Source organism: Falco punctatus (genome assembly GCF_963210335.1).
Source record: "Falco punctatus genome assembly, chromosome: 6".
In the NCBI taxonomy this organism is placed as follows: domain Eukaryota; kingdom Metazoa; phylum Chordata; class Aves; order Falconiformes; family Falconidae; genus Falco; species Falco punctatus.
This window is the reverse complement of record NC_137585.1, coordinates 76,066,969-76,079,327: the sequence shown is the minus strand read 5'-3', so window position 1 is coordinate 76,079,327 and position 12,359 is coordinate 76,066,969. Positions and strand designations below refer to the sequence as shown.

At 40.2% G+C, this 12,359-nt stretch overlaps 1 protein-coding gene across 2 annotated transcripts in view; it reads left to right on the top strand.

Moving 5' to 3' along the window:
• The window catches only part of RELN (reelin), a 321,986-nt gene that overhangs the window by 140,389 nt on the left and 169,238 nt on the right, over positions 1-12,359 (top strand). For both annotated transcript variants that reach the window (XM_080391905.1, XM_080391904.1), the window contains one exon: positions 6,626-6,696. In XM_080391905.1, the coding sequence (XP_080248031.1) occupies positions 6,626-6,696 (71 nt within the window). The remainder of the gene's footprint in view (positions 1-6,625; positions 6,697-12,359) is intronic.

Sequence of the window (12,359 nt, the reverse complement as noted above, 5' to 3'; positions counted from 1 at the left end):
TGCATAGATAGTGTGTGAGAGGGAGAAATAGCCTGTCTTTGCTCATAGTGTGTTTTATCCCAACTCAGTGATAGCTTCTGCCAGCCATATCAATGTTATGATACACGTTTTATTAATGACAGTGTGGTATCAGGTAAAGGTAGTTGACACAGGTACACATGCACTTGCTTCTATAGGCAGACATGCATGTATGTGGCTTTAAATGTTGGTTTAATACCAAAAGCATTTGCAAAAGGAGACTGATTTCTTTCCTTGTTGCTTATTGGTTCTGGCTGAGAAGGCTTTTGACATTCATTCTACATTTTCTGTCTCTTAGATTTTATTATTTTCAAATTTTTTTAAAACAAAATTGTAATTTTAAGAAAGATACTCAGCACAGCCTTAGGTTGACTTTTCAGTTGCTTTTCTTGCATGTGCAGTCCCCAGAAAGAAATTCAGAGACAAGGGAGAAGGTGAGGTGGCTCTTGTTTCTCTTGCATTTACTCTATGTGAAGGCAAAGGAGTCTTAACTCATCCATGAGGTCAATCAAGAGCATAATTTATGAATGTGAATCACAGACTTCAGCTCAGGGCAGCTGCCCCAAACGAAGTGATTGCTCTTTGCCCTCTGACACATACCTTAGTTTTTGCTGGCCGTTTTAATCCTTTCCCTCTGAAGACATTTCGCTTCTGATCAAGGCTTTTAGAGCAAGTGTGCTAATTCCAGTTTCCTGAAAAAATGTCTACACCAGAGTAGTTACATCTTACCTGCCAAATTTCTGTGGCAGTTTCAGTTGAATATGGTCAGGAAAGATGACTTTTTAAATAGCATCTCTGGGAAGATGCCACTGGGGACAGGGAAGAAAAGGCAGAGTCAAAAATGTGCCTTCCAGAGCACACAAATCTAATTCCTGCTATTTTAATTAGACTGTGCTTGCATGTGAAATGGAAACTGAAAAAAACAACTTAGAGGCATTTAAGCAGTAGCTGAAAGCTGCCCACCCAAGCATCTCCTGGATTAGCAGCCAGAAGTGCTCTGGGCATTTTACCTGTTGGCTCCAACACCAGCACCATCTTCCCTCTAGGTTTAATATGTTGGTCTTGGCTGCTCTTGAAGAAATGTTGCTGAAGGCTTCAGCCATGGTATAGGAGACATGGCCTAAAACACCTGTCAGCTTGGCCTCACCTCCTGCCATACACAGTAAATGGTCATTAAATCACCTTTGCAAGGCCCTGCAAAAAAGTGTTTACACTCCCACCAAAAAAGGCTGGACACAACTACCCTATGTGCTTAATATACAGAAGACCTATTCTCTATCTAGTTTTTGTAGTTATTTTATTTTGGAATCTCCTAATAAGGTGACATTTGGGGAGCATTTTTTATTTTAAGAGACAAAAGCTAAAACAAGACAACCCAACAAGCAGAGATGGTCATCCAAATTTAAAAATGCATTAAAAATCAACCGGTTTATTTGCATGAAAAGGGCATATATCTACCCTGGCTTCTGGGCAGTGCTTCCATGCATCTTTTCCACACATGCACTTAGCAGAGCCAGGCAGCGCAAGCAGTGTCCATGCATGGCTCGGTCCCACATACTCTCCTGTTTGTGCTCTCCTGAGCTGAAACACTCTCTTTAAAATGCACCCTTGCTAACAGAAGCATGTTAGCAATGCATGTGAATCCAGTGTGAAATATGAGCTACTTCAATATAAAAATCATGACAGCAATTACTGGGTATGCATTGCTATTTTCCACACCAGCCCAGGCTCATCAGACGCCCAGCACCGACCACAGCAGCAGGGAGGGAGCACAGTCTGTGCTGTAAGCAGATCAGGTCTGACACGGGGGGAACAGCACTGTAAGGTTTGGGAATACCGATCTCAGCTTTGTATAATCAATCACTGATTTCCCTGGAGCTGGCATTAGGGATGTCACTCTGAGGAAGCAGTCACGAACCACTGTGTACAGATACACAATGCAGCTGATAGCAGTGGGCACAGGGGGTGAAAAAATAATCTCATTCTCCTTGGTCCTGTTGAAAACCTTTTTTGGGGTCTTATGAGATGAGGTATTTTACTGTAGGAAATCTGAGTCTTTTCCCAGCTTCCTCACAAATGAATTTGTCCCATTGCCTTCCCTCGCCAGGGAAAGACGTAGATGCCAAGCACCCCGTAAGGGCAGAGTGAGCTACAGGTGTGCAAACCCCAGAGCACGACCAAATGGTGACAGCTTCAGGGGAAGGCCTGGGACAGGTGCTTTGCTCCTGGATGCACAGCTCAGCATGCTGCATCTAATCAACAGGAAGCTGGAGGGACGTCTCTCTATCTATAGGTTCATGAATGTATGCAAGCGTCTCCAGCTTGCTTTCTCCCAAATCACCTGGAATGATTTGTGTGTCATTGCACAGGGGCCAAACTGATATTACTTAGGCTATGTTCAGAGGAGCTGGTGCTCAAATAAAGTGTTTTTAAGCTTGTTGGCACTAGAGCAGGGTGGTGCTTCAAGTGCTATTTCACAGGTGATGTGGGCTATATATAGATCAAGTAGACAATCAGCAAGTCGTATTTCTTTTTTTGCTTTTCAGTGACAGACAATCTAAAAATTCTTATTGGCACCTGATTTCATCTTGAATAGTTGCAGTTTAGGAAGGAAAATTCTTTACAGAACTGCTGTAATTGAAGTGTAGGGTTAGTGGTGCCTTGAAGTGACAGTGAGCCTTGACACCTGATACAGTCATCTTGTGTTCAGACCTCTTTCTTCCTCTGTCAGCAGTTTAACTCCTCTTGCTACTTTTAAAAACACATTTTCCTCTCCTCCATAGCCCCAGGCAGACAAATACATCTAGGCTAATGGAAGTGTGAAGTTAATATAAAGAGGAACCTTATTACCTCTAAGTTGTTTTTCTTTTGAAGCTCTCACTTACCATGTCATGATGTTCCTGTTCCCTCCCATTTTTCTTTAATTTCTCATCCCTTTGGAAAGATTCATTCCTAGTGAGGAATTGCCTCTGGGGGCATGCAGAGCATGCATCTTGCCTTTTGGCTGTTTGACGGGTTAGATTTGATTAGTCACTTGCCCTTTAGCTGGAAGTAAGTAGCATACAATGACAGAGTGGGACTATAGACTGGAGTAGAGTAACACCAATTAATAGTAAGTACCCTTCATCTAAACAACATTACATTAAAGACAGTACAGAAACTTTTGAAAAACAGCACAAAAATCAGTGAGTGGATATGTATGTCAAGGAAACAAACCCCCATAATTAATAGTTGAATAGTTTGCTTTCTCTGGTAGAGTCTTTTTCAGGTGTTGCCAGTATTATTTTTAATTAATAGAAATATTATGTAGGTTTTAGACTTGAATGTGAATATAGGTATGGATATGGTGTTGCAAATGTTACATAATTTTAAAGGTGCAAAATCCAACTTTGTGATCCTGGTCCATTAATCTCACCTGTCAGGTAGGAATATCACCAGCAAAGAAAGTTCAATACCAAAAGGGTATGTTTTGCACTTTTTCCTAGAAATAGCTTAGTTCATGCATAATTGCACTGCACTGTTGTCATTTGCTCCATGAATAAAGCATGAATATAGAGAAAAACAAGCAGATAATACTGGTAAACTGACAGTAACAATAACCTTAATAATTCTCTGAAGTTGCACCGGTGGTGCACAGCTCATGCATATGCCCATTGCAAAACTAATGCTAATGTGAGCATATGTGGTAGGAAGCGGTGCCCTTACTGCACGGCACTGTTGTCCCCAGGGTGCAGATTGCTCCTGCTATGGAGCAGCAATAATTGGCTCCTAGTCTGCATTATCAAACAAGGGATGATAGACAACAAAAAGATGCAGATCATTCAACTGGCTGCTGGCGCTCTCCCCAAATCCCTTTTTTCTCACACGCATGCAGAGATCCAGTAAACAGTACACAGTTTGGTATTATTGGTATTATTTGGTATTTGTTTGCATTCAGACACATACTTGAGCTCCCCTCTGCATGTGGGCCGTGTTTTGAGAGTTTGCTGCTATCTGCCTCATAAAGGAATTTTGTGGTTGCCATCGTTGTTGCATACACCCTGAATTGTATCCTGGGCTATTGCATAAACAGCATCTCTGAAGCCCCAGTCCGATGCTAATGTAAGTTTTCTTTCTCACTGTCTGCAAAGAGTGCTCTCTTGTACCCTGCCAGCCCGGCGGAGGGGTAGAAATTGCAAAATAACTTCTGTGTCTTAGGTGTGGCGGTTTCTTGTATGTGTCCAGGAGCAGGGTGAGCCAGGGTTTTTGCTCAAAACATGGAATTCCCACAACGAAACGTATTTGCAAAACAAGCCTGTTGGTGCTGTGTTGGACCTGAAGCTGGCTGTGGGATCCCTGCCATCCCAGCTGGCAGAGGATGTCACCATATCTCATCCTTGTAAAGAAGCCTGGGCAAGTGTTTGATTTTGGAGGTTGGTTGGTCCCATTCTGACTTGTGAGTCTGCATACACCTGTGAGGAAATTTGCAGAGATGTATGTAGTGATCGTGCTTTCTTGCATATTCATCACAACAGAGCTTTAAGAAGTACTTTAGTTCATTCTTTTAAATGAGATAGAATGTCTCAGCTCTCGTACTTTTCTTTATGCACTGGGGCAATGTATTTGTTCATACTTTACCCTGGTCACTAGTCATGACAGCGGATGAAGAAATGCTAATGAAGATGGCATGGTGTTTTGCTATATGTTACAGAAGCGTTGAAAATCCTAAAATAGTTTCCTTGGTGCACATGGTAGGGACTACAACCAAAGCCTCACACTGGTAGCGTGTTCCCAGGACTGTGGCCAAAACACTATTGCCACCAGGTAAGGCAAGGTTCCAGCTTTACCTGTGCCCATGAAAATCCAAACAAATGGAAAAAGCAACACAGCTTTTCCGCAAGCAGAGAAAGGGAGTACCCTAAACACCCTAGGATCATCAGGTGACCATAGTTTTGCATTTCTGGACACATGCATTGGCGTAAACGGAGCTTTTCTAAATGAGCAGGAAGCAAATTAGATCCCAGCAAAGTTTCTTTTACTCCTGTTTGTACTCTGACAGTTTGTAGATTGGCTTTACCTTGAGGATCCACCATATATGAAAAATTTAATACTACATGTGTTACTTTTGTTGTTCTTCCTTGTCAGTGCAACTGGCCTAGTAGCCAAGAAAAAAAATAAATTATGTTTTTGCTTTCCTCTCAGGCTATTCCTTTATGGTTCTTCCTGACATTTTTATAAGCAAGTAAGGTGCGATTCATTAGAGAGGGCACACAGCTGGCTGATAAAACATAAAGTAGCCTTCAATGTCATACTGTTGAACAGAGAGGCTATCTCAAGGAGTTCATATGGATCTATCTTGAGCTTATTAATGTTAATTATTTTCATTACCGACTTGGAGAAAGGATAAAGAACATGTACGAAGAGTGTGTATAAGTCTAGACATATTGGAAGAAGTTTGGCTGCAAGAAATCAAAGGCAACACTGGCAAATACTGAAAAGTTTTGAAATCTCTGAGATAAAACTGAAGTTGTGAAGTACTTCACTTAGAGAAGAGGGATGAAATGAGCAATTGGAAATAAAGAATAACTAGCACTGTCAGCATTACAGCTCTGTAAGAGAAACACAAATAAAATTGCATCATATTTCTGGCTGATTATGAGAAAATAAAATGACAAATCTTTCTCCATGGTATATTAGCCGGTCTGTTAACTGTGGGTCATTAATGGGAAATAATTATTCTTTAGACAAAACTGGTGAGATCTCAAGTATAGAAACTCTACATGCAGCTATAGGTGTATTGCTTTCTCAAAGATGGGGAAAGACTGAGACCAGAGGAGACCAAGACAACAGTATGTTGTTCAGAAAGTGAATAGTTAGAGGACAGGCAGTGTGAAGGTACTGGGCTTCTCTCTTTGAGGGGAAAAAAAAAAAAAAGAGAAAGAATGATGATGATTTAAAGAGGAAAAAAAAAAGGGGGGGGGGGGAGAAAGTAATCCACTTTAGCTTGCCTGGACAATGAAGGAAATAAAAAGAAAGAACAACTTAATTGGCAGCAAAATCCAAGGCAGCATACCAAGAAAAATATTGCAGCAGGGTCTCCTTTTTTTTTTGGAGTTGTTAGACAGAAGCCTGGGGCAGAGAGCTTACTCGTCTCTCCCTTTGTTTCCAGAGAGGCTTTCTGGACATCCATTCAAGCTCTACCTTTCTGTCAGTAGCATTTAACAGTACTGTCATTGCTATTGCCTGTTGGATCATATGACTATTAATTTCACAGGACAGCAGCTCTGCAACCATTTCTTCTGTTCTGCACTGAGACAGGTATGCTTTCTCAGGCATAGTGATGTGTTAGCTTTGCCATATGCTTGCTTTTACTCATGTCCTTCATTGAATTCCTGGGCCAGTGCTTTTTATTATCAACCTAGCCGTTTTGGTTTAGAAACTTTTGTTTTGCAATGCACAGAAACAATCCCTACAAATTATTCTATGAGTATGAAAGAATGCAGAAAGAAGAACACAGGAAGAAAGCAGAATGGGACTTCTGATTTGATTAGTCATGCATATAGATATACATATGCATATATAAATAAGGATACTACATTATTTATTGTTGTCTTTTTTATATTCACAGGGCTACAGCTACTCATAGGGGCCAAGTTATATTCAAGGATGCCTTAGCACAACAGTTGTGTGAACAGGGAGGTAAGAGCCATCATATTAAAAATATCTGGCAAATGTGGTTTTCCATTGTACTTGCCTGTCAGTGTTACTTATCGTGAAAGCTATTTTGTAGGAAACTTAGTATCAGGATCTGATTTATGTTCTTAAAACTGGTACTTTCTTTGGCTTCATACTTCCCATTAGTTAATTGGGAACCCCCTCTGTCCTCTCTCCTAAATGTTGGAGAATATACAAAAGTTAAAGTAACTCCTATTGCGTTATACACTTCCCTGAAATCAGCCTGCAACGACCAACATTTGTTTTTTGTCAAAACCACAAGCTGTTTTAACTCTCACTGTATTAACTATAATCAAAAAATGCAATATGCCTGCAGCAAAAGCTTTGTTTACCATCCAGCTCACACGTATCTTTGGAAGAACCTGCCTTCCCATTTTGTGAAAGTAGGCCATCTAATTTTTGGCCATCACCTACAACATCTGATCATTTTTATAGCTAAACAAAAATGTTTTACTTACATAAACTTTAAAAATCTAATTGTTTGCACAGCTTATCATATACATCCTTTTGATGAGTAACTTAAAAATAAATGTCCTATTGTCAGCTGTTGTCTACAAACAGTACACTGCTTTGAACCTGCTTCATTAAAAGTGGGAAGTAGAGAAGGTATCTGCCATTTTTGGTACAGGAGAGAAAGAAATTTCTGTGCTCATCCAGTTTTCTCCACAAAATTCCAATGATATTTCCATGTGAAAAGACACAGTGAAATACGGGCCATGTTTCTGAAACCGCTCTGACATAAACACTTCAAAATTAGAGATGTGTTCTCATATTAACAGACAGAGAAAATCCCCCAAAATACATCTTTTGGGTGCATTAGAGCTATAGGTGTTTGTTTTATTCCTATGAATCTGGAAATATCTATGCAATGGCTTTTGCAATAACAACGTTGTGTTGGGAGCATATACTGAGTTATTCATACAAGGGACGAATAGTACCTCTGTGATACTGAAGGAAAATTATTTCAGTTTTCAATTTCAGTATTTGAGGTTTTAATATTTTAATATTTCAATGTGGAGTAGGAAGGGGGATTCAGAGACATGACTGAAGATGTTAGCTAACAAGCTCGGAAGTTGCTTGTGTTTTGAACGAATTAGAAAAAAACAACACAGGTGCTGGCAATCAGAAGGGGTTTATGATGAGCTGGATGGAAGGTGATTGTGCTAGGCATGTATTGGTATTTTTACTGTGTGGAAGGAAAAAACAGCTGGAGAAATTACCAAAATGGATTTGGTATTCAAAACAGGAGATAAATTGTAACCCCATCATGTGGGTGTGGAAGAGTAGTGTTTCAGTGACTAGTATAAGGGGATTTGGGAACAGAATTGTTGGCAGGACCACCATTTGGGATATGCTAAGGAGGATGGTTAGAATATCTCACACAGACTACTCGCTGGATGGACACAAGTCAAGAGCAGAAAAATTACTATTGCAGAGTCATCAACATAAAATGATGAAAAGCCTTAGAAGCAGATGAATTTCTCCAAAGCAGGGCTGTGAAGTGAGTGCATCACAGCCAGAGGCAGTCTGTGGTAGCCAGAGCAGGTAAGGGAAGGAGAAGGAAGTAAAAGACAGATTGGTGGCAGAGAGCCAGAGAGCTGGCAGTGACCAGCATGATGAAAGCTATGTGCAAGCAAGTTGAAAGGGAATATATGGCTGTCAGTGTCAGAACTGGCAGCATGGTCGAGGAGAATATGTGCAAAGCAACAAGATTTCTCCCTGCTACAGGAAAACACCTTGATAAGCAGAGACTGCTGAGTAGAAATCCATCCATGCAGGCTCTGACAGTCCTTTCTTCAGACATGCTGTACCAGGAGATTTTAGTAGGAGAGCTGACAGCAGAAACTGTAATTCTTTCACCCTTCTATGCTTTTTACATTTCTCCAATTTTGGAGCATAACCTAACCTCAAATGAACATTTCAGCAATACTTCTGTTGGTTAGAACATAAGTTGTGGTACTGTGTGCTGTCCCTGGGTTTGCAGGGACTCTGCAGAACAAAGAGAAAATGGGATTCCTGTATTGGTTGTGTGTGGAGATGCTGAGATGTGCCATCCCTGGGCCTTCCCTGGCTGCTCAGCTATGACAGTCCCTTTGCCACCTCCTCCCACCCAGCCACTGATAGCCACGTCCTGCATCGCTTCCCTGAAAGGGCCTTCAGCTTCCCCACTTGGTCGTAGTCTCCCACAGCCTCATGACTTTTGTGTTTCCTGTGATTTTCCCAGCAATTGTCTTTGCTTTATACACAGTCGCTTCAGAGACTTTCTGGATTTGTCTTCTCCAAAATATATATCACTGTGGTAACTGTAAACATCAGGTTTGACTTCATCAAGGGTCACCCAGAGGTACTGCTCTATGAGCAGCTGACAGTGTACGACAGCCATGAAATCAATCTTCAGGTTTCCCTGCAACACTGATGCGCAATCTTCTCAGAGGTTCTCTTGGTCTTTCTCCCGCATTTTTATCCTCACCAAGGCTTCTCTCCCCTTGGTTTTCTAGCTCGGCCACAGTTTTCTTGACTCAGATAGTCACCACCCTGTTGCCCATTGCCCTTCCTCCCATCCATTCCAGCACCAAGCTCTCCTCTGACCTTTTGTTCTTGTTCCTTTAGCAGACAATGCACATTGCATTAGGCCCCCTAACTTCTGCATACTGTTACAGCTCTTATACTATTAGGATTAATTTTCCTATTCAAATAAAAGAGAGTTTCTTTGAAGCAAACCTCAGTACTATTAATGAAAACAAAGGATTAGTTCAGAAATAATTAGTGAATGTATTTAGATGCAAATATCGGGTTTTTGCATCTAAAGTCTTGCAAAAGAGCGAGGTAGGTTGACATTAATTAGGTTTTGGTCCGTTTCTGGCCCTAAACATTACTATACTGAAATGCTGTGGTGAATGATGTGACATATTAAGTAAAGAAAATAAAACCACAGGGCAGCTTCATAGATTAAAGGATATCTTTTTAATAAGTGTGTTCACTGGAGATTACACCAGGCTTCATAATAACTAGTACAAAGGCTATGCGTGGTGATGTGAAAGTAGCAAGGAATCTCAGCAATCATGTTCACTCTGGCTGTCCACACATGGATGTGTATTAGAAAATCCTAATAGAGTTAATGGGATTTGTGCAGTGAAAGAAAACTCTAGTTCTTATTTTGAAGAGAGTTAGAGGATGATAAAGGGTAGTGTTAAGGGATGACAATGCCGAACAAGCAGTCCTATGTATAATATAAACAGAATAAGGAATGATGCCATAGGGAAAGACACCAAAGTAAGTAAAATAATTGCTTGAAAAGCTATGTGTTCAGCATATAATAAATATTTTTGGAAGCTAGGGAGATCTTTGAAAAGTGATGTAAGCTTTTAGAAGAATTGTATTGGATATTGAAGAAAAGAGACAAAAATTGTCAGACAAAAGAGTCAATCCAGCAGAAATTGGCCAGAAAACAAAAACTGTATAAACAAAGACAGAAAAGATAGATGTCTTATAAATACTTTTTAAGGACAAATAAGATGTTAATGACTAATGATACCCACGCCATTAATATCTTTAATTAACTGTATCTCTAACTTGTTGACCTAATAGCAAAATAAATGGAAAATAAGTTAAACTTATCATTGTACAGATCAATTCATATTTATTCCTGACTTGAGGAGAACAAAACCAATACATTAATAAAAGTAGCATAATTAAAATGGGGTTGGCAAAACAGCAGACCTGGCTGCATTGTGCTGTGGTACTCAAAAGAGTTTAGGTTTGTATGAATACAGCAATGCTGCTGGAAGTACCAGCTTGTGGTACAGGGATGGATGCAGCCGGGACTCGCTTCACACAACCCCACCAGCCTTTACCCCACACCAAGTGGGGTGCTAAAGGGTTAAGGATGCCATTTCCACAGTATGCTAAGTAACTTTGGATCAGTAGTACCAATCTTTGAAATAAGGACCGTACTGAGAGATCTGTGAGCGTGTAATTTAGTTCTGACTGACTAGGGGAGACTCTCAAAAAAATAAAACCTAAGAGATGGAAAAGATGAAGGATGTTCCCTCCTAGTGCAAAATCTTTCCTTTCAGCATAGTTCCCAGAATTTTACACAATCTCATACTCAATGCCACAAATTATAGGATTGGGATTCCTTTTTTAAGAAACCACTCTACAGTTTGACAGATGTCTCCATATGAAAGTAAATCCTGAGAATTGGCCCAGACTCTCTTTTATTTGATAAATTTTGCCTGAGTGTTTGTAGAAGACCTTCTAGGTGAGTTTTGTACCTTGTAAAGTGGAAGAACACTCTGAAAAACAAACGCAAAATGAATTGCAGGCTCTCAGGCTTGACCAGAGCAGTATGTTACAGAGGAGCAGACTGGAGTTCAGAGCTGACGTATTTTTCCTTGGCTTAAGTGTCAGCGAGAATAATGCAGCCCTCGGGCAACACATTGACTCTGTCTCTGGGGATGTTCAGTCTGTATCATTCAATAGCAACTTTGTTTACCAGTAGAGACAAAGTATTGGCAGAAGTCTAAGTAAAAGCATTAATTTCCTTCAAGGAGGTTAGACTTTTCCATAATCTGCAAAACAGAATATATCTCTCTCCATATCTTGTTTGTGATGAGTTGATGAGCAACAGCTAATGGCTGCTGGTTGTTGAACTCTAAGCACGGTGTTTCTCTGAGAGCATTTGTGTTTCCGTAATTCACTTTTCCTTTATATTTAAAATAAATGTTCCGGGTTCTCAGAAAAAAGGAAAAAAAAGTCAATTTTCCAGAGAGTTTTAAGAATATTCTCTTATCCTGTATTCCTCACCTACCCCTGTACACAGGCTTGACCCCACAGATCTATAGAATATGGGTGTCAATAGTACAAACTGACATTGCTGGAACGTGTGTTTAATTTGCATTATGCTAGCTCATTTTATCTGAATGGAGACTAGTTTTGCTTAACTGTTAACCATTGCCACCTTTAATGATTTTGGTACTTATTTTTCCACTGCCATTAGGACCATCACCCAGTCTTTTTTCCCTTCATATATTCCAGCTCCTCTATCTGAAGATGACATTCCTTTCCCACTTCTCTCATACTTCCCTCCCTTCCAGTTTAACCAAAACAGGGCATATTTTTCTATTGGCTTAACCTTTCAGTAGCCTTACTTCATCCACAGAAAATGTTAACCTTTTACTCTAAAAGATGCCTCATTCTCCCTCATCCCATTGACACAGAGCCCCACAATGACCCCATTGACTTTTGAATTCCCCATTGCTTTCCTCAAGATTCTCACGCTTCCAGTTTCACTGTGGCCTTTTTCTCCCTGAATCACTTTGTATTGTACACTTTCTTCTGTGCTTCTCCTTACCAAAGGGATTGCCTTGTCTTACAAGGCAATCATCCTACATTTCCTTACATTTTCTCATATTGTATTTGTTCATGCCTCTTAGATTGTGAACTCCGTTGAGCTCTGTTTCCATTCTTTGCTTAGTACAATTCGTCTCTTGTAAAGCTCTATATATACTCAGGGTGCTAGTTAAAAATCAAATAACAAATTCTTTTTCTTTTTTTTAAAAGGTACGACATTCTCATTTAAGTTAAGAGGCATTTTGGAGCCACACAAATACTGATTGTAAATTTAC